We start from the raw sequence: 22542 nt of genomic DNA on the forward strand, positions 1-22542 counted from the left end.
GGGGGGGGGGGGGGGCGGTGTAAATGAGGGTTGGCTGGCCGCTGCCGCTATTCCTCGACTGGCACGAGGAGTGGGTAATTCTGCCCGGTCCCTGGTGGATTTTCCCAAGAATCGCTCCTTCTCTCTGGTCACCCAATCCCCAGCACACCTGTTGTCTCGTATGGTTGCCACGGCGGCACGGAGAGGCCTCAGCATGTGGAGATGGAGCACTTTGTCATGTCGCTGTTCGCATAAACAACCCAGCTACCCCCCGGTGTCCATGCACCATGTCTGGGACGCGGTTCGGGTCCTACCGGGGGTTAAACCCGTGGTCGGTTTAGCATTGGTTAGCGTGAATATATGTGTGTGAGGTCGCCAGAATCTCTTTCTGATGATGTCCAAGGTCCTATGCATGTCCCCTGATCCTCTACAGCCTTTCCTCTCCAACCTGCTCCTCGTGAACAGCCTGTTCTCCTCCGCGGAGTGGCTGCATCTTCATTTGTCTAGAGCAATAAAAGCTGACCCGTTTTCAAGATGAAGGGTCCTCTTAGCCGCAGGTTGTATGTAGTTGTTACCTGTAGTCTACTGTAGTGCCCTATGAACCGGGAGGTCACTGGTTGTGAATAGTAGGCGACTAAAGGAGCTCTCGTCCCGTCTGGACGGGAGCCACGCTTTGTCTCTGGGGTCAGCAGTGACACACACTAGCTCTCAGCCCTGGGGGTCGAGACGGTGCCTTCCCTGCCTTCAAACACGTGTTCCCACGCACAAGGGATGCGTGACATTGGCCTTCTGTATACCGACAAAAACTCAAGAGTCCTCCTCTGACAAAACAGGAGGTCAGCCGTCGAGGACGAAGAGTAACTTTATCGACAAGATTAGATGCACACACATACTGTGTGTCCTGATTGGGTACGAGAAGTGCATGTGCTCTCCGAGACACTGCTGGCCCCATGCGGACCCCCTTCCCCATTCACCCGGTTTGTCCAGCCCAAGCCATACTGCCCCGAGCTGGCACCGCCACCGTCCCACACCGAAGCAGCTCGCGGGCGCATCGTAGAGTAGCAGCACGGGTCGTGGTTCCTTACTCAACGCTGTCCCTGAAGTGCACTTGTACCGTGTGTTTTACATGTGGGGCTTACTGACCCCTGAACCCTTTGAGGACCTTGCCAATCCCTGCTCCCAGGCCGCTCATGCTCTTTCCTCGACTGATATTGAAGTATAATGCACATATACGCATAGATAATATTTAACAAGATTTCTAACAAAAGATCTTCAGTCCATTCCAAAGCGAGTTGCCATTGGAACAAACCCCCCAGCTCAAGATGATGCGTGGGGGGTGGGGGGGGGCGTTTTTTAAAAGCAGATTTGAAAGGCGATTAGCGCTAAATCCTCGGCTGACAAACGAGGGTTTTCTATTTTGACGTGAACACTTGGCGTCCCTAAACGGATCTCTTGAAGCGTGTGTTAGAAACAACAGTTGCTCTCAGCCTGTCGTTATGTCATGCCTTCGAGAGCAGCCGTCTGTGACAGCAGAGGAGCTCGCGGCTGGTCTCTACCAGGCTGTACTGAGTGGGGAGCCAACATGGCCACCGCACGGGGCTCCCAATCCCGATAGATCAGCTGGTCGGTCGCCGGGCAGCACTCAAAGGGTCGTGGTAGGGTCAGGTTAGATGTTAAACATATCAGATTCAAAATAGCAACAACGCTAGCTACACAGTTACACTATTAATACTTATCTTATTACAAGTACTACATTATTAAGCATGTGTTCTGATTTCACGTGTTATTCCGATACGATGTAATGTGAATACGATGTCACGCAATATTCCGATTCAATGTAACATGATTACGATGGAACATGATATTCCGATAAAATGTAACCTGAATATGATTTAACATTAATACGATGTCACGTGATACTCCGATACAATGTAACGTGAATGCAATGTAACGCAAAACACGTTGTCACGTGATATTCCAACGTAGCGTGAATATAGCGTCACTTGAATATAATGTCACTTGATATTCCAACGTCACGTGATATTCCGATGTAACGTCAATACGATGTCATGTGATGTTCCCATTTCACATGACAACAATGTCACATGATATTCTGATGTCATGTGAATATGATAGCTTTTATATTTTAAGAAAATTGCTCCCATTTCACATGACAACAATGTCACATGATATTCTGATGTCATGTGAATATGATAGCTTTTATATTTTAAGAAAATTGCCTTTCACCAGACTGGTACAACAAAGAGAAAAATATGTAAGTTTATTTTACGTATCTGGCATTTTAATTACCTCAACGTGACACAAAGTATTTTTCTAATACTGTGAATTGAACAGTACACAGAAGTGATTAAACATCGCTTTTTTTTCCGCTACAAGAAAAGAAAAAAAAAGCTGATGTTTTCAAAAAACGGAGAATCTGATTGGTCGCGAGAGGTAGGGATTCTGTGGTCCAACAGTGCCTTGTTTCCGGCCAAGATAACCAGATGAAATTTCCTGGGTCTCTTAACAGTGTTGGTGAAAGGCTCCATGGAGTTAATAATGTGTAGTAGTCAGCCAGAGAGGGGGGCGGGGACGCCGCAAAGACAGCCAGAGGGCTCGCCGTCGTTCAGAGAACCAATCAAAAAGCCGCATTCAGGCTAACCTCCTCGACGACGCCACGGTCGCGACTCCGCGTATTGAGTTTCGTAAAATGGCCGACGCGCTGTCCCGGAAAGAAGATGGCGTCTGATTAGAGAACACATTTCACCGGGGTGTCGAGAACACACTCTCAAAGTCTGAGAGGGTCGAGTGAAATGTGCTGTCAGCACCCGGCCTGAGTCGGGGAGGGAAAGCCTGGCCCCGCTGCGGTCTGGAAGGAAGAGGGTCGAGGGGCTAAAGTGGGTGACCCCCTGCTCACTGCACAGAGGGGGCCCCCGGGGAGCCCTCCTACAGTCTCAGTGTGTCCCGCACCCTCCTCTCTGGCGGTCCTCTCTAGCTGAAGTTATAGGAGAAAAAACAAAGTTTGGTGTTTCACTCCAGACCTGCTGTCGTCATACTGTGAAACAAATCACCATATGAGGGAATACGGGCTTGTGATTGGTTGCGAGTTCGGCTCCGGGGTTCCAAAGAGATTCAGTGATTTGGAATGTATGCACTTTTTAGACTTTTAACACTTGTATTCCGTCACGTCCTTGTTTGTATTAAGAGGGGTGGGTTCTGAGAAAAATCGTCTTCTAACCAAACAAAAACCTCTGGGCACTGATATAGAGTTTGGGGATAAGAGATGTTTAGTTTGGGGTATCTGTCCGACAGGGGTTGATAGTTGTTTAATTCCTCTAGTTATTTTCTCAGGTATTGTTGTTCCCACACCTGAGATCCAGAGATTTTGGTGTCCTGTTGGCACAAAGGGAAGATCATATGAATCAAATCAGGGAACGTTTGATGTCCAGACGACTGAATTAGATGTGGGCATCGAAAAAACAAGGGCTTATTTATTCTGTTGGCCAGGCGTAAAAATTGAGATAAAAAAAACTGGCACAGCACAGAAGAGAAGAAAATAACTTCTTTATTTGCCAAAATAATTCCAACCTTGTTTTTTTGTTTTTTTTAAGGGCAGTGTTCACGAGAAGCGAGTGAAATCGATTTTGCAATTGCACAAAACTACTGTAACTTCAGTTTTTATCCTGTGACTGATGCTTTTTGTAATCTAACTGTCGTATTTATTGCACCAAGTAATCTATTAAATATTTCTAAAGTTCTTCTTTGTTGTTTGCCTTTTGTTTTATCACTTTAAGTGTCTGACCCCCATCATTCAGGACCCTCTGAACAATGCAGGAGAGTGCCCCCCCCCCCCCCCCCCCATGTATGGGGCCACAGGGGGTCCTGGTTCCTCAGGGGGGGCACAAAACTAATCAAGCAGGGCTATCTTTATGCGTGTGCACATTCTTGTCTGGGCACAAACACACATTCTGATAATCACAGCCACACACGGCTGTGATTATCAGAATGTGTGTTTGTGTGTGTGCGTGTAATTATTAACCATCACGGATGGAAAGGCAGCTGAAATAGAGCTGTGGGCATGTGTGGAATCACTACACTTCCCCTTTCCCTGTGAGTGTGTGTGAGTGCGTGCGCATGCACCACTGAGTAAAGGAGAGGGTGTGTGTGTGGTGTCTGAGTGTGTGTGTGTGTGTGCACGGTGGTGTGCATGGTTGTGTGTGCGTGTTCTTGTATTGTTGCCAGGCAGATATGGCAGCTACCATGGATATCTTCTGACATCAGAGCTTCCTCTCTCTTTCTCTCCCCCCCTCCCTCTCTCTCCCTCTCCTAGTTCCATCTCTCTCTTTTGCTCTTTCTTTCTTCTCCGCTTTCATTCCCTCACCCTCCCTTCCTCCCTCTCACTCTCCCTTTTTTTCCGGTTTACCCCTCTCTAACTCTCCCCTCTTTTTCTCCTTCTCCTTCTCTGTCTACCCTCTATCCTCCCTCTCCCATATAATTGTATCCATATATTCTGTCAATCCCTTTCCCTCCCTCCCCCTTTCTCTCTCTAGGTCGTCCTCGGACGAGTCCCCCAGTGGTGCTTCCAATCCTCTCGATCCTCCATGCATCTGGCTAGTTCACCAGTGCTTTCTGCTCCCACGTCTTTCAGAAGTATGTCCACGTATGTTGGTGTGGGACGTCCTCTTGATTGATGCCCGTGTGTTGGTTCCCATAGCACCAGCCTGCTTGCTGGAAGCTTGCGGTGTCTCTGGCAATGACCGTCCAGTCTCCTTCTCCTGGCTGCTACCTTCCCGCTCAGCCCTGTTAGCCCACCATACAGATGCTTGTTGGTAACATGCACGTTCTGGTTGATGTTACGTACTGAGCAGAGCATTCTGATGTAGCACCCATCCAGAGACTTCTGTAGGGTGGGCTTCAGGGTCCAGGTTTCACAGCCATACAGTAGAACAGACTCCACGGTCGCGTAAAAGAAGCTGAGCTTGATGTTTCTGGGGAGGTTGGATTTCCATACACAGGCCATGCCATTCAGGGCCCTCCAAGCGAGCGCCTTCCTCACTTTCAGGTCTTGCTCTGATGAGTTCACCCATGAGCCCAGGTACTTGAATTCATTGACTTCCTTCAGAGCAATGCCCCCTGTTGTAATTAGGGGTGGATGGTCCGGGAGGATGTTGTGATTACCTCGGTTTTCTTGGCATTTAGCCTAAGACCAACCTTGGCACATTCCGTCTCCACAACCGATATCAGGCTGATGTCTTCTGCATAGCCCAGGTCTGTTAGGACTACGGCAGGGAATCTCCTAGACCTCCTCGATGTAATGCTGAAGCCGAGTTCCAGCTGTCGTCCACTGATGGCTTGCCTGAGTGCGTAGTCCATCCCTATAATGAAGAGGAAGGGGGCGAGGGTGTCTCCTTGTAACACCCCTGCTAGGATGTCAAACTCCTCACTGTCACCATCTGGAGTTACCACCCTTGCTCTTGTGCCCTCAAACATGGTACCTATTGGCCGAAGTAGGTTAGGAGGGACACCGTAAGCCGGTCATCATGGTCATCATCAATCCTCTGTGTATTGAGTCAAAAGCTTTTTTGAAATCAATAAAACACAGGACCGCTGTCCGGTTGTTCTTTTTTACCTCTTCGATGATCCTCCTTAAGGCTAGGATCTGGGATACGGTGGCTCTCCCCTCTCTAAAGCCATTTTGGTTCTCTCTCAGGTGAGGGTCGATGACACCCCGTATCTGATTTTCTAACCGATTGTATCAGGCTTGATGTTTTCCATCAAACTAGGTTGCAGATCTCCAGGATGATGTCGTTGAGGTTGCAGTTACCTCTGGGGGAATGCCATCTGGCCCAGCACTTTTCCCTTGCTTCAGGGTGGATTTCACTGCTGCAAGCTCGCTTATTGTAAAGGGGCCATCATCAATTTTGAGATCTCTTAGGACTGCAAATATTTCTTCCTCAGCTCCATCCACTCTCGGGTGGGTGCCGAGGAGATCACGGAAGTGGGTGAACCAGGTGGTCACTCTGTCCTCTGGGCTGCAGTCTGCTACCTGTCCCTCCTTCGACCCTTGCGCCCACTCATCACATTTATGACCCTCCATGACTCTCCATACCGTTGTTCCCCCTGCGCTGCCTCCACTCTCCGTACCTCCTCCATCAGCTCCTCCCCTTTGATCTTGTCATAGGTATTGCAGAGTCTTTGTTTGGCCTCGTTCAATACTCCACGCCTCTCGGTGGTCCGTTCACGGTCAAATCTTCGTCACACCTCCTCCACCATTGCACCTGCCTGCATGACCTCTGGATGTCTAGACCTTGGGGAGATTCTGATCCTCTCTTTCTTCGGTACGTACTCACTGGTTGTTTCCACGTTCGCTGCAACAAACAGCCCATACACTGTGCTAGGCCCTTCCTCGTATCCAGCAGTTGGAAGTGGTTCCTCACTTCAACTGTGTATCTGGCTTGGAGGTCGGGGCTTCCCGAAAAGGTCTTCCAGTCGTGGTGGATCTTTGGGCTAGGTTTGGGGACCCTCAGGCTCAGTCGCACCCTCATGGAAACCACTCTGTGGTCTGAGCCAACAGAGTCGGACGTGCTGTACGGCTCTGCGTTCAGGATCGAAGTCCTCCACTTGCGCCTTACCCGTATGTAGTCCAGCAGACGTAGCATACCAGAAGCCTGGTCCTGGAAGGTCCATCTCTTGCCCATTCTCTTCCGGAACAAGGTGTTTGCAGCCAGTAGCTCGTGTTCCGTTAGCAGGGCAGCAAGTTGTTCACTGTTGCGGTTAATGCTTTCATGATACGTGATGATATTCCGATGGTCCGAACCTCACGTTAAGGTCCCCCAGAATTGCTAAGAATGTGTGAGCCGGAACATCCCGGAGTGCTGTTCTAAGGTCCCCATAGAACTCTTCCACTTTCTCGACTGGCGCTACATTGGTAGGTGAGTACGCTACCATCGAGGACTTAGCAGTAGCCCCACCCCTCCCGTTGCAGCCTGGGCCTCGTTTCGCCATGCTGATGAGGTGATGAACGAGTAACTCCCCACTCTGCAGTACACAATCTGGTCCTGTTCATGTACTTTCTTGTGCTCCTGGACTCCCAGGATTTCCACTTCCCTTTCCTCGGCACAGTGTGCTAGCTCTGCCAGCCTTTCTTCTTCTCTCACTGTGTTTGCGTTGAAGGTTCCCATTATAAGTGGTCTTCGACAACGCAGGAGTGCGTTAGATGGGTCACTGTGTTCAGACTGAACCCTCCCTTTCAGGTTTAGTGTCCTTAACTCATACTTACCCCCATGGGGGGGATCAGCTCCTCCATCTGCCACATGATTCCTGCGGACTCCCGCCACTGGAAGTATAGGATTTGCGATGATTGGATTCTCCAAACTGTTGAACTGTGCAATGTGCATAATATAGGGCTGTGGGGCACAACTCCTCACAGCTAAACTGTACTTGCTGTTACAGTACTATGAACCATAGTACTTTAACAGTTCCCCCCCTATTTAAACCATATCTGTGAGGTACCCTCCCCCCTCCCTTGTGTTGTGTTGCTGTGTTTGAACCAGCAGAAGGATCTTATTTTATGGACGCCCCTCAAAGGGGTGCAGGATACCCAGGACCAAGACCAGCCTGTGGGGGGTACCCCCCTAGTTGGCTGATCTTGAGGTGTGTGTGTGCGGTGGTGTAGGTCGCCTGCCTCCTCCCTTCACCTCCGTGGCTCAGCGAGCCACGCTGGGTTAAACTCCCTTAAGGATAACCTACATCCTGTAAATAGGATGAAACTCACACAAGGCAGCGATCGAGAACAGAGTCCTGAGTGAGTGCTGGACCCCACAGTAGGACTATGGGGGTGGTGTACTGTCATCTGACTGGCTACATTTTGTGACATGTTCCGTGATATCTGATGATTAACTCACACCAGTAGTTAACTGGTTACCAGACTATGTACCTCATGATTACCTCGTGATTATCAATCCTAAAATTTACTTAAAATCCTAAACAGGAAAGGTAGACCATTGCAATCATAAATCCTCAATGGCTACCTGGTTAATAAACAGTCAAGAGACTCAGGGTTTTAACAACAATGTTTTTATTACCGCCCGTCGTTTAAACAGTCGTGGTTACAGCGGAGGCCTTGGCTAGCATGTGTACTGGTATGTTCCCCACCCTTGACCAGCGAGCAGTTCGGAGCTCCGTGGGGGAAACTGCCAGTCAGCAGTGTGCTGCCGCTCTCCTGTCTGGCTGGGACAGGGGGCAATAAATCCTTGCATTTCCTCCCTGGGCTTTGAGTCCCCGAACCTGAGCACTGGGTCTCGCGGAACGCCACAAAGAGGTGCCAGAATGCGGGGGGAATGGCAGGAAGGCTTTCTCTAAGGGCCATCCGAACGAGCTTGTTTGTGATTGGCTGCCTACCTGTTTTGTGTCAACTTGAAAGGCTCTCACGTAAAGGCACTCGAGAAAAATAAAAAAGCAACAATGCTAAACGTCCAGACCAGCCTCGGGCATCAGTCATGGACACGGACCCCCTGTTTGGTCAAGCCTGTATCAAAGGGCTTCTGAAGAAAAGCATTTATCGGCCGAGTGGTTTAAGCGTGGCTTTAACGTAGTGTGGCTGAACGCCTGATGTCAAAGGCCAACATGACGTCCATGGCTCTGGCGTCCTCCGAGGAGGAGGCCGCCAGCTGGACCTGTCGGACGCCCCCTGTGAACACATCCCCCTCCCACACCCGGCTTTTGTTCATCTTCAGCTCCACCTTCCCCTCCCCCACCGCATTCACCTTCTTGGCCCCCGGGACCCTCACCCTGAAGCGGACCCAGGCGGCGGGCTCCAACAGACCCACACGGGGCTCGAACAGCACGCAGCCCTTCCCCCAGGCGGTGTAGGTGCTGGGGAAGGGAGGCCCCGGCTGCTCGCAGCTGCTCCTCAGGACAAAGTCACACATGAAGTTGAAGTCAGCGCCGGGGGCGGTCCGGGCGTAGAGCCCCAGGCGGTACACCCCTGGGCCGGGCAGGCTGGTGCTCACCGTCACCTTGCTGTCGGTGAAGGTGCAGAAGAGGTGGCGCTCCAGGCGGACGGCTGGCGCCTGGCCCTCCTCCCTCCCCAGCACGGCATGGAGCTCCAGGTCCTGCTGATTGTGGAAGGTGACGTTGCACTTCCCCTGCTGCGTGCTCACCAGCGCCCCCGTGTGGCTGAACTTGGAAAGGCCCGCCTGCAGCGTGCGGGTCCCTGGGCCGCACGCCGAGCCAAGGCCCGGCGGGAACAGCTCAACCCGGGTCGCCACCTTGCAGTGCAGCAGGAAGTTTGCGGCGTTCTTGAAGCGGACCTCCTGCTTGTCGTAGTCTCGCACAAACACGGACAGGCGGTAGAAGCCGCAGGATGGGCAGAGTGCGTGGATCGTCAGCCCGTCCGGGCAGATCTGCGTAGCCAGGCATCGCTTGGCGAGGGCGGGCTCCAGCCCCGGGTGGACCAGCTCGCACAGCGCCATCAGAGACCGGGAGGTCTTCATCGTCAGCTCCAGCTCGCCCTCTTCCACCTCCAGCACATGGCTCCCCGGGGAGCCTCCCGGGGCCACGCCCAGGGCCTCGGAGCCGACCTGCAGGCCCCAGAACAGTGAGGGGTTCTCAGGGATCTCCTCCATGGCCCTGGGGGCCGGGCACTCCACGGTGAAGGAGCAGACCCAGCTCAGCGGGGTGGTGGCCAGCTCGGGCCGGGCGTACACCCTGACATCGTAGGTCCCCTGGGCGCGGGGCAGGATCTGCAGGCGCATGGTGCGGTGGGACATTGTCATCAGGCCCCAAGAGGAGCCGCTGGTTTCCTTTTGCCCGGCGGCGCCCCCGTGCAGGAAGTCATGTCGTGGGGTGATGTCATAGGTGTAGGTCACTGACCTGGAGGAGCTGATGGACAGGTTCACCTCCCCGTCCTCTGAGGAGGGAAACACAGCGCTGGTTAAACAAAGCTTGTTGCAAGGGCTGTTTCTGATTGGTCAAATAAGGGACCAGCCTGTGATGGGATTGAAGTATAACTGTTAACGTCTACTGAGGTGGAATTGGCAACAACGTAAAGAAAGTCCTAGTTGGACCTTGTTTACAATTTAAGTTGTTCCTGCTATATTTTGGGGACATGGCATAAATATGCTAGCTATGCTTCCTGTGAATCCTCCAAAGTCTCGGTGAACTACGACCAGGAGTGATGTGAAACCTGCCTATCACTAAAGCTGGAGGCCCACCTGTGAGCATGTAGAAGTGCTGCGGCTGGATGAGCTTCAGGCCCAGGGTGAAGAAGGTGGGGGACTTTGAGACCCTCATCTCAAACTCCTCCCGGGAGATGGGGTGGTCCAGGAGCTGCCACCCCTCCTCGTCAGGGAAGTGAGACTCCACAAAGTCCTCCGGATCGGTCAGGAAGTAGAAATCCTTGAACCTAAGAGTCAAAGCAACACAGCAGAGGGTTTGAGGTGAAGACTCAGACTCCCAGAGGACTTTCCATCGTGTCAGTTTCCTCTTGGTTAATGCTTCTGAGTCTGCATCTTACTCCTTGACAAAGCTCTTGAGCTCCATGTCCACAGAACCGGCGCCCCAGCAGGCGTCTATGAGGAACCACTGCCCCCCCAGCAGCACGGCGTTCCACATGTGGTTTGACCGCACTTCCCTGAGGCTCTGACCCGGCCGGTGTCCGATGCCCTTGCCATAGCCGCAGACTTCCTGGCACTGGAGGCCCACCTCTCTGAACATACAGCAAACCAAACTGGAGATATCACTACATGGTAATGATCATTACTACATCATATGATTCGTCTATGATGTAGTATTGATCATATAATCATATGATCAATGGCTGATCAATTGGATTGTTAGTAAATGGACTGCATTTATTTAGCGTTTTTTTGTAACCAGTGGCCGCCCAAAGCGCTCTAAAATATTGCACCCACATTCACCCATTTATACACACATTCACACACCAACGGCGACGTCGGCCATGCAAGTCGACAGCCAGCTCGTCAGGAGCAGTCAGGGTGAGGTACCTTGCTTTCAGGGACACCTCAAACTAGCAACTTGCGGTAACCAGCCAACCTGCTCTATCTCCTGAGCTACTGCCGCCCACAGCATGACTAGAGCAGGAGGATGGAGCTAGGGTTGGGTGAACAGAGGGAGGGATGGAGGTCTCTGACCTGCACATCTTAAGACAGAGGCTGGCGTAGCCAGAGCAGACGCCCTTCCCTGCAGCGATCACCTCCTCCGGGGAGGACAGCCTCTTCGACTGGCCCAGGTACCCGCTCACATCGTACTCTGCAGAGCAACACACGCAGTACGACGTCAATATTAACCAAGGGTACGTCAATATCTCTGAACCTTATAGTTGCGTTAAATTATTGCTAACTAAACTTGAACCTTATAGTTGTGTTAAGGTTTCTCTAACTAAAAACTTGAACCTTATAGTTGCGTCAAAGTATCTAATTAAACTTGAACCTTATCATTGCGTTAATGTATTGCTAACTAAACTTGTCTCTTATAGATGCTTTAAAGTATTGCTAACTAAGGTCAGAGCAGCTGAATCGGCTGAGGGGTGGGGAGGGTAGGGGGCGGGGGAGGGTAGGGATCTGGGCTGGAGCCAAACCCACCTATGTTGTGGCACAACCAGACCCAGATGGCCCGCAGCCTCTCCAGCTCGGTCCGCGCTTCCTGCGTGATGTTCTGGGCGATGGTCTTCACCTCATACACACACTTCTGCTTCAGCTGGAACCACACGGCGAAACACAGCATGGGAAGCTTGATATTAGTGCTGAAACGTGTTAGAGATTTCATTGTCTCTTTTAAAAATCATATTATTACTGCGTGAAAGTATACATCCAATGCATTTCTATTGGACACACAGTGATATCTATATTTATGTATATCTTTTTGGAATGACCTACTTTTATTTTTGGTTGTTTATTTGAAGTGTGTATTTCCCACAACTTGTCAATAAAAATGTTAAAGGTTTTACCAACTGAGTGTCAAACATTCAGCAGTATTCAAGCAGTACAATTCTCTCCGAAATAATAGAGACACAGCTTCCAGTGCAAAGGGAGAGAACCTTTTACTCGGTCTATTGACCATTGTTGGGGTGAACTGTTGTTCACGGACATGGACAGTCTCAGCACTGGAGAACTCGCGCTTGGAAAACCAGACTCGTGTAGAAGTAGCCATGTGTGTTGGGAACATGAACCATATAGTGTAGAATATACTTGTTATTAATCCTACGTGTTGGGAACATATATGTAGAACCAAACATGTAGAACACACATGTTACGAGTCATACATGTTGAGAAACATACACTTTGTATTATGCTTGTACAACATACATGTTATGAATCATAAGTTTTGTGAAAACGTACCTGTAAACCCAAAATTGTAGAACATATATTATCTGAGTAATTTGTGTTGAGAAGCATACATTTTATGAATCTGCCCGTCTGCCCGTGTGGTGAATAGATGTCCGTCTTCTCCCTTCTAAATGCTTCAGAAGCCTCCATGTTGTGTCCAGGCCAGACCTCTGTCCTCTGTGTTTAATCTTATAGCCCCCCCCCTCCACCACCCGGCCGCTGTATAAATAGGACCCCACTAACTAGTTTAATGGAAACTGCTTTGTCCACGCCCACGGACGTCTCCCACGTAAAGTGGCTGACCTTCGGGAGCTGGGCCTTAAGGGTTGATTATGGTTCCTCGTCGACGCAACGCAAGGGGTTTTACGGACCCATTACATCCTTGCGGACCCTCCTTGCATCCACCGCAAGAGCCTGATTTGCGCCTCCAAATTTTTTTAACCAGCAGCAAGGGCTGTGGTTGGTCCGCCTACTAAATCCCGACGCAGAACTGAAACTGGATGACGACTGCGTCGAGGCGTCTGCATGGTCCTTGCGTTGCGTCAACGTGGAACCATAATAAGCCTTTTAGGGTTGCTCCCCTTAGGCTTTTGTGCAGCGACCACACCGCCCCGCCACCAAAGCCTGGGGGATTAGCCGTTCCATTTAACGCGGTGGCTCCTCTCACGCTGTGTATTGGGATGTGTTTAAGAACTCGATTCTCTCTGGGTTCTTGTGTTTTAAAAGGCCCTCCCTCTCCCGGGAGCTACTTAAGGTAAAAGCATTCCCGGGGTGTCTCACAGGGTTCTCTGTGATGTTGTGCAACCTGAGACTGTGGCGGTGTCCGGCTGCAACCCGCCGCCGCTCACCTCCGCCCCGGCCCTGATGGCGTGGGCGTCGACCCGGCTGAACGCCTCCGAGCTGGAGAACAGGTCCTTCCTGCGCCGCCTCTTCCCGGGCGTCGCCTCCGTCAGGCCCGCCTTCGGCTCTCCCTCCGGCTCCTTCCTCACGGCGCTCTCCAACTCCGCCTGCTCTCCAGCCTGGGATGGAGAGACAAAGATGGTTCAAAGTCAGCTTCCTCAACACACGGCCCTATGAACACATGGACCACCATCCCCAGGTGTGCACCTGCTGCGGCGCTAATGTAAGGAACGCATCTGCTTCCTGTAGGACGGCATACTGTACTGACATGGGATTACCGTGGCATGGGGCCCTGCTTTATAGCCTCCGCTAATAAAGGAGTCATAGCATGTAGCATACGACCCGGCTGTTCTCGTTAAACCCTCGGGTCCCACTAGTCGTAAGTCAAAGTTCAGCTTCAGTACTTGTACTTCTAGGAGAGCTAACACCACAGTACTAATGTGGTAGTATTATGGTATGTCTGATACCATGGTCTGTAGTATAGGTGGAGGATGGTAATCTACAGATTCTGGTCCAGACAGTTAATCGGTACTGTATTACTACGTCACAGTAATTCGTCACATTACTATTGTAATTTAGTACCTAGATCACTGCATCCTTCTCCTCCATCACCACCACCTCCTGCCTCACGACCCTACCTTCACCACCACTACCACCACCTCCTCTTCCCATCACCTCCTCAACCACCAACACCTATCTCCATCACCACCACCCTACCCCTAATCCCACCAATCGAGCTCCTCCAACATCAGAACCGCCTCCACAACCCTACCTCCACCTCCAACCCCCTACCTCCTCCACCTCCCTCTCCCCCTCTCCTCACCAGCTGCTCCTGGCTGTTCATCTGGTACTCCTGACGGAGGAGCTCCTCCTTGGCGATGATGGCCTCCATGCGCTCCGTCTCCAGACGCGCCGCCTCCTGCTCCACCCTCCGCCGCTCCTCCTCCAGCCGCAGGCCCCGCTCCAGCTGCTCCTGGAGGTCTGGGGGAGGAGGAGGAGGAGGAGGTCAGAGCACCGCCTCTCCAGAGGGGACACACCGATCACCCCCGCCACCTGGGGCCTCCTCTGGGGTCGGGTGGGGGGCCTCTACAGGGGGGCTGGAGTGTGTTTGGCCCTTTATGCTGATGTAAGGGCCTCTGGCAAATGAAGTAGATCAACAGTACTGTACAACTTAAACAGCAATATATATATATATATTATATTATATATATGTAATTAATTAAGGGCCTAGTTTCAGAGGTCCTTACACTTAAGATTGAAAACTCTTCCAACGATGTCTCTGCTTCGTGACACATCGTTAAGCCGTTAATGTTAACATCCCTGTGAACGTACGCTGATGGCATCACAAGTGGTTCGTCTGAGTTTCTGGTTCAGTCGTTAAGTAGCAGTCTGCTCATGGCTAGGAGTCTCGACCCCATGGGTATGTCAGCTGGGGTCCCAACCCCGAGATAAGGCAACATGGGCCTAGTGTGGAGCTATTCCCCTTCAATCTTTCTTCCTCTTGCTTAATCAGTACAGGGAGTTTCATTAATTCACCACCTCAACAGCAGAGGGAGCCGCCTCCCGCTGGCTTTGGTTTGGTTTGATTGAGTCTTTTATTATGTAACTCTCGTTCAGAGACTTTTTTGATACGATCACCATAAAGGTCTGATATGGTGATTAATTTCTCGAAAAGTACGTTGCATTATTCCGTATACCACATGTTGTGATGTTATTGCTTACTTCGGTGTGCAATTAATTAAATATTTTTTATTTTTTTTTTTTGCTTTATGACAGAGTGAGATAGACTGGAATGTATTGGAGATAGAGGGGAGGACATGCAGCAAAAGACCACGGGTAGGAATCAAACCCGGGTCGCTGCGATCAGGACTGAGCCTTAATGGTACGCGGCCTACCCGGTGAGCCACGAGGTGCCCCATGCTACTTTAACCAACAATTAATAGTCGAGTCATAGTTAGATAGTCGCGTCGGCCATTTTGTGCGTCCTGACCTCGCTCGGCCTTCTTCGTGGTCTCCTCGTACTGCGACAGCCGGACCATCAGGTCGCGCTTCTCCCTCTCCATCTCCGCCTTCTCCTTCTCGATGGCCGCCCGCTTCCTCTTCTCCCCCTCCAGATTGTCTCTGCGGAACACAACATGGATGCTCACCTTCGCGGCGTGGACCTCCCATGACGCATTGCTTCCAACCCTCCCCGAATTTCTTACACCGAGATTGTGTTTGTGTGTTCGTTTGTGTGTTTGCTTGTTTGCTTGTTTTTGTGTTGGTGTGTTTTTGTGTTTGTTTGTGTGTTTGTTTGTGCGTTTGTTTCTGTGTGTTTCTATGTGTGTGTTTGTGTGTTTGTTTATTTGCTTGTTTGCCTGTTTGTTTGTGTGTCTGTGTGTTTGAGTGTGTTTGTCTGTGTGTGGCCCACCTCTCGATCTTCTTCTGCAGCTTCTCCTCCTTGGCCTGGGCCTTCATCTGCTGCACCTCGATGGTGTCGGGCTTGCGGCGGCGCATGTACAGCTCGTGGTTCCCCATGCACAGCTGCAGGATGCAGCGGTTCACGCGCAGACGCGGCGCGTAGAACACAAAGTCCTGCGCACAACACACGCGTCACACACCCACTCGTAACGTGGAATTACGTCTTTATTCACATTTACATTGAGGGCATTCAGCAGACGCTTTTATCCAAAGCGGCTTACAATACTGTAAGTACATTTGTCAGAAGAAGAGAAACAATATATATCGCTGTGGGTACAGTAAGGATGTTCATAGAACCAAGTGGCAAGCACTAAGAACTGTTAGGTTAACCCATTCCCTGTATACAGGGAATGGGTTAACCTAACACTTAGGTTAACCCAGAGGTGTCATCACTTACGTCTTTATTCACATTTACATTGAGGGCATTCAGCAGACGCTTTTATCCAAAGCGACTTAGATCGGTTAATACACACATTGACACACCGACGGCAGAGTCAACCATGCAAGGCGACAGCCAGCTCGTCAGGAGCAGTTAGGGTTAAGTGTCTTGCTCAGGGACACATCAACACTCAGCTAGGAGGAGCTGGGGATCGAACTAGCAACCTTTCGGTTACGAGACAACTACTCTACCTCCTGAGCTAAGCCGACCCCGGATGCTACACAATGCTAAGTGCTATTCTTTAGTGCCAGGACGTACAACATGTTTGCTCGTGGGTCGAATTCAAACCTGTAACTTGGTTCAAACAGAGGCACGACGCCTCTGAGGGTAAACACTGTGCGTCTCTCTTCTTCAGTTCAGAAGAGCGTTACCAGTCACTCACCGGAGCTTTCCTGTCGATGGGCTTGATGATGAACTTCTTGTCTTTTAAAGAGATGTTACGGATTTCGCTCCAGGCAAAACCGATCTTAGGAGTGAGCCTGGGGAAAGAGTTCTGCCTGTAATGGTTTTTGTATATGAGCAGATAGTTTGTACGTGTGTATATATATATATATATATATATATATATATATATATATATATATATATACAGAGTCCAGGGCTCATCTTTTAAATACTGATAGTAAAGACACCAAAAATGACTAAAGATTAACACATTGGCAAGACATGACAAGCATTAAAATGAATACAACAGTTAATGCAAATAGGAAAACTATAAAAACCCAAAACGAAAAATAAAAATCAAGACAAAAAAAAAAAAAAGACCTCTCTCCCTCTACTCAATAGGCAAATATTATTCAAATTGCTATCAGTGTAACGTCAGAACATACACAGACACAACTGGGCCAATGAACTCTGTGAACACAAACCCTTGGTCCGGCGGTCAAACGTGCTGGGGGGGGGAAGGGGGGGGGGGGGGGGCTGGGTTAGTGACCGCAGCCCAACGTCACACACGCGCACACAAACGCGCGCAAACGCACACATGCAAGCTGGCACACGCGCGCTGGGACTCACCTGTCAGCATTCACGTAGATGTCGAGGCCCAGGGCGTCCACGCTCAGCCACAGGTCCGTGCTCTTCCTGTTCTTGATCTCGAAGAAGTTGACGCCGTACATCTCCAGGTCCTGGGCGACCTTCAGGTACTCCAGCACCGCGTCCTCTCTGTGGGCCAGGGTCAGGGTCAGGGTTAGGGTTAGGGAACACACAGGAGTTAGGGTCAGGGTTAGGGTTAGGGAACACACAGGAGTTAGGGTCAGGGAACACACAGGAATTAGGGTCAGGGTTAGGGAACAGACAGGAGTTAGGGTCAGGGTTAGGGTTAGGGAACACACAGGAGTTAGGGTCAGGGTTAGGGAACACACAGGAGTTAGGGTCAGGGTTAGGGTTAGGGAACACACAGGAGTTAGGGTCAGGGTTAGGGTTAGGGAACACACAGGAGTTAGGGTCAGGGTTAGGGTTAGGGAACACAGGAGTTAGGGTCAGGGTTAGGGTTAGGGAACACACAGGAGTTAGGGTCAGGGTTAGGGTTAGGGAACACACAGGAGTTAGGGTCAGGGTTAGGGTTAGGGAACACACAGGAGTTAGGGTCAGGGTTAGGGTTAGGGAACACACAGGAGTTAGGGTCAGGGTTAGGGTTAGGGAACACACAGGAGTTAGGGTCAGGGTTAGGGAACACACAGGAGTTAGGGTCAGGGTTAGGGTTAGGGAACACACAGGAATTAGGGTCAGGGTTAGGGAACAGACAGGAGTTAGGGTCAGGGTTAGGGTTCGGGTTAGGGAACACACACAGGAGCGAGGTCGGACGAGACGGCCATTTTGTGTCATTTATTAACACTACATAACATACATAGAAATGTCCTTTTTTTCTATTACTGAATGACAAATTGAATACAATTATTGTATTGTATTGTGGCCTATTCGATGGATCAAAGTCGAGGACAGTGAAGCACTAACAATTGTTAGGTTTACCCCTTCCCTGTATACAAGAAAGCTAGCTAGGATAAGATGCTACAAAATGCTAGCACTATTTTTGTAAGTGCAAGGACGTACTACAAACAATGAGTGCGTACATTAAGTGCCAGGACGTACAACATACAATAAGGGCGTACATTAAGCGCCAGGACGTACAACATACAATAAGGGCGTACATTAAGTGCCAGGACGTACAACATACAATAAGGGCGTACATTAAGTGCCAGGACGTACAACATACAATAAGGGCGTACATTAAGCACCAGGACATAAAACATACAGCAAGTGTGTAAGAGAGGGGTTTGGGGGGGGGGGGGGTAATCTGAGTGGATTCCAGGTGAACTCACTTGACCATGGAGCCGTGCTCGTCGTGCCAGATCTGCACCCGCTCCTCCCACTGGTCCTTGGACATCTTGTGTCGGTCCAGAACCCTGGGCAGCAGAGACACGGGGGGGCCGGGGTTAGCTGAGGCAGCGGTTCTCAAATGGGGGTACGCGTACCACTAGGGGTACTTTGGAGTACTGCAGGGGCTACTCAGAAAATGTCTAAAGGAAAATAATTTACAAATAAACGCTAACTAGAAATTTATTTTCACCCTGAGCGAGTTTAAATTCTGAAAGCTAGACAATAGAAAATCGAGGTGTCAGTGTGTGTGTAGGTCTGTTTGTGTGTGTGTGTGTGTTAGGTTTCTGGGTGTGTGTTAGCGTTCTGTGTGTTACGTGTGCATGTGCGTACCTCTTGGGCAGCAGCCGGTCTCCGGACAGGTAGCCGCGCTCGTGAACATGCTTGTTGTAGCCTCCGAACTTGGCCTGGACGGCGTAGGAGGCGAGCAGCACGGCCGACTCCGGGGGGCAGTAGATCTCGTCGCCCAGGATCAGATCCTTCACCTGCAGGAAGAAGAGCTTCTGGGTCACGTCCTGGATCAGCTCGTCAGCCACATCCTCCGGGTAGAACTTGGCCCGGAACTTAAACAGCAGGGGGGACTCCTTCCTCACGTCCTGGGCCATCACCTGTGGGGGGGGGGGGGAATGAAGTGAACAGCAGTGTAACAGTGAAGAGGGTACAGCAGTGTAACAGTGAAGAAATGGTGGCATGACCCCCGAGAAGCACTCAGCTTGGCATAGCATTGTGTAGCTCAGCGTTGCTTAGCATAGCATTCTGTAGCTCAGTGTGGCTTTGCACAACTATATTCAATTCAAAATATGGAAAAATTGTAATTAGACTTGTAATCAGACAAAGAAACGCAATTCATTATTCTCCTCAAAATAATAATTATCATAAATCGACTTAGAAAACGAATTATTCTACACGTAAAACTCCTTCCATGAAAGCATAAAACAGATTTTGGGCAGGATCCGTTCATTCAGTCATCTGTGCGAGTCCTTGCTCTATTTACCTTCTTGTCAAACTTGAGCCAGGACTGGAAGCCTTTGTTGTCCAGATACTGCAGGCTGAAGTACCAGATCTCCCTCAGGCCGATGGTCCTGGCCACCTTGGACACAGAGAACAAAGATTCAGCCATTAGAGTTACATTCTGATGCATCATGTAGCAAATGGTCCAATCTGGGCTCTCAAAATCACAGTCTCATCAGTCATCTAACAAGCGCAGTATGATCTGGAATCTCACTGTTCGGAACTCTACAATCACAGCCTGATCGGTCTTTAAATCACAGTCTAATCAGTAATCTAACGATCACACTGTGATCTGAAATCTTACTGTTCAGAAATCCACAATCACTGTCTGATCAAGGATTTTAAAATCAGTCTAATGAGTAATCTAACGATTGTCCTGTTCTGAAATCTGCAATCACCGTCTTATCTAGGATCTTAAAATGAGTCTAATGAGTAATCTAACGATTGTCCTGTTCTGAAATCTGCAATCACTGTCTGATCTAGGATCTGTGATAAAATCACAGTTTATTGTTTAATTCGACAAGTACATCATCACCTGTCATAATACACTCGAAATCAAATGTATATTCAATTGTCACGACATGTCTGTGTGTCACATTAGTGAAGTTCTGAGTTTAGCATTGCTTTTAGACTTTTCAGATTAAAAAATAAATAAATCCCTAGTTCGATGAGACACGCTGTACTGATTGAGAAAGGCGGACCCAAAGGCAGCCACAGACTGTGGTTTGAAAGGGAAAATAAAAAGCTTAACTCGACAACAAGCCATGTCAGTGGCAGGTCAAGCAAAAGATCTTCTGGGGGAAATGCCAGCCTGGAAGCTATCGCTAACGCTACATACACAGACGGTCCGAACAGAGGCTTTTCTCAGAGAAGAGTCATTGGACCAGCACAGGTGTGGCTCGTAAAACTAATTATGGGTCTGCTACCTTTACGTTCGAAGGCTCACGTAGTAGACTCATCTTCACTCGTTAAGTCTTCCTAAACAACCGGGGAACACAATCTACTAATCCACGTGAAAGTGATAAGATAAAGCATGTGAACTAGGAAGACATCTAGCAGAAGGACTCTCCTATCGCCCTACTTTCCTCTCCACTTTGCCCTTTATTAAAACATAAAACAAACTCATCTAAGGCCTGTTAACAGTTGTGTGTGTATCTTTATGGATCTAATCTGCTGCGCGGATCTTTTTTCTATGGCTCGATTACGAGAATAATTAAATATTGAAAGGACATGCCAATAATGTGTCAAAGCATATCCACAACTTTTATACATGTATACACGTATCATTTTAACATTTTGCTGAATAGAAATTTGGATCGTGTCCTTCTTGGGACCCACTGACGGCTCCCGGCCCACAGATTGAGAACCACCCGTGTAGTACGCAGTGAGACCTAGAGACGCAGTGAGACCTAGAGACGCTGTGAGACCTGGAGGCTCAGTGAGACCTAGAGACGCAGTGAGACCTAAAGACGCAATGAGACCTAGAGACGCAGTGAGACCTAGAGATGCAGTGAGACCTAGAGACGCCGTGAGACCTAGAGACGCAGTGAGACCCAGAGACGCAGTCAGACCTCCTCTCCCGGTCACAGCAGGGGGTGTGTCTGCAGGATGCGTCAGGGAGGAATGTGTCCTGATCCCTGGGTATCGGAGGGTCGATAGCAGGGTGACAGGGGAGTGTTATCAGGATCAGATGTTAAACTGGTACCCACACCCACTAGCACTGGTTAGACTGTTACCCACACCCACCAGCACTGGTTAGACTGGTAGCCAAACCCACCAGCACTGGTTAGACTGTTACTCTGGTTATGGGTAAGAACTGCTTCGGGGTGGTGTTTCGGCCGGTTAGGGGTCAGGGTTAGGGTACTGACCTGGTCAAAGAGCTGCTTCCCTGTGGTGTTTGGGTGGGTCAGGGGTTAGGGGTCAGGGGTCGGGGTTAGGGTACTGACCTGGTCAAAGAGCTGCTTCCCCGTGGTGTTTGGGTGGGTCAGGGGTTAGGGGTCAGGGGTCGGGGTTAGGGTACTGACCTGGTCAAAGAGCTGCTTCCCCGTGGTGTTTGGGTGGGTCAGGGGTTAGGGGTCAGGGGTCGGGGTTAGGGTACTGACCTGGTCAAAGAGCTGCTTCCCCGTGGTGTTTGGGTTGAGGGAGAACTCGAGCTCTGCGTCCATGGTGGTCACCCGGACGTTGATCTGCAGAACACACATCACCTCTCTTTAGTCACATGACCTCCAAGCCAACAGCTCCATAACAATGCATTAAGTTAGGTTAGGTTATGCTATGCTATTGTAACCCATATGGAATATAGGGCTACTAAACCCTTTATTATTGAAAGATGCAATTGCATGAGTTCTCCAGTAGGGAGCGCTCGATTTAATTCCAGTAGCAGGAAATTACACGTGAGCGCCCCGTTTCCAGGGGGTCACCTTGAACCGTAACACTGGACAGACGCCAGGTATTAAGCACAACAGAGAATCTCCCGGTATAAAACGCCATAAATGATTATTACCACCTTGATTAATTCAGTCATAAATATTTCCATGGTATAAATAAGGTGTTGTTTTATTAGGACCTGAACATTGAAAATAGAGGGTAACTACCACGAATTACATTGTTCACTTGAATCTTTGGTGAGTGTTGCGCATGCCAATGCTAATGTATTGTTGCTTAGTACTAAAGAGAACAAGATACTATAAATGCTGTTTGAGTTCAGATACCTTTTATTTATACTTTTGTGTTCATGGTGTCATTTTTAAATGTGTTTAGTGAATCGCTCATGCTATCGCTAATCGTTAGCTACATGCTAAGTGCTAGCTGCTAATCGTTCATACCAGGCTAATTGTATGCTAATGTTAGCGAAGGTCAATCGCTATGCTAAGGACGCATCTTCGTTAGTAGAGCAGCATAGACATGATGAAACCTTAAAGGAGCAATGCACTTATTTTGATGTTACTGATGGACATTGTTTTGCATACTTAACCCACTTTAAGGCTGATTGAATTTATTTAGTTGAATATAGTGCACTTGTTAAATAAAGTT

At 49.7% G+C, this 22542-nt stretch overlaps 1 protein-coding gene across 1 annotated transcript; it reads right to left on the reverse strand.

The window, feature by feature from the left end:
* Positions 1-8564: 8564 nt before the first annotated feature.
* LOC307086872 (uncharacterized protein) lies at positions 8565-21710 on the reverse strand (the record flags this gene model as incomplete). The annotated part of the gene is made up of 15 exons (XM_079752220.1): positions 8565-9889; positions 10194-10384; positions 10496-10687; positions 11133-11250; positions 11583-11697; positions 13175-13345; positions 14050-14207; positions 15217-15347; positions 15637-15800; positions 16508-16604; positions 17140-17286; positions 18444-18527; positions 18832-19106; positions 19493-19588; positions 21612-21710. 15 exons carry the CDS (start codon positions 21708-21710, stop codon positions 8565-8567), a joined length of 3363 nt encoding a protein of 1120 aa, XP_079608346.1.
* Positions 21711-22542: the final 832 nt, after the last annotated feature.

The sequence above is a fragment of the Pollachius pollachius genome, assembly GCF_949987615.1.
Source record: "Pollachius pollachius genome assembly, chromosome: 15".
NCBI lineage: Eukaryota > Metazoa > Chordata > Actinopteri > Gadiformes > Gadidae > Pollachius > Pollachius pollachius.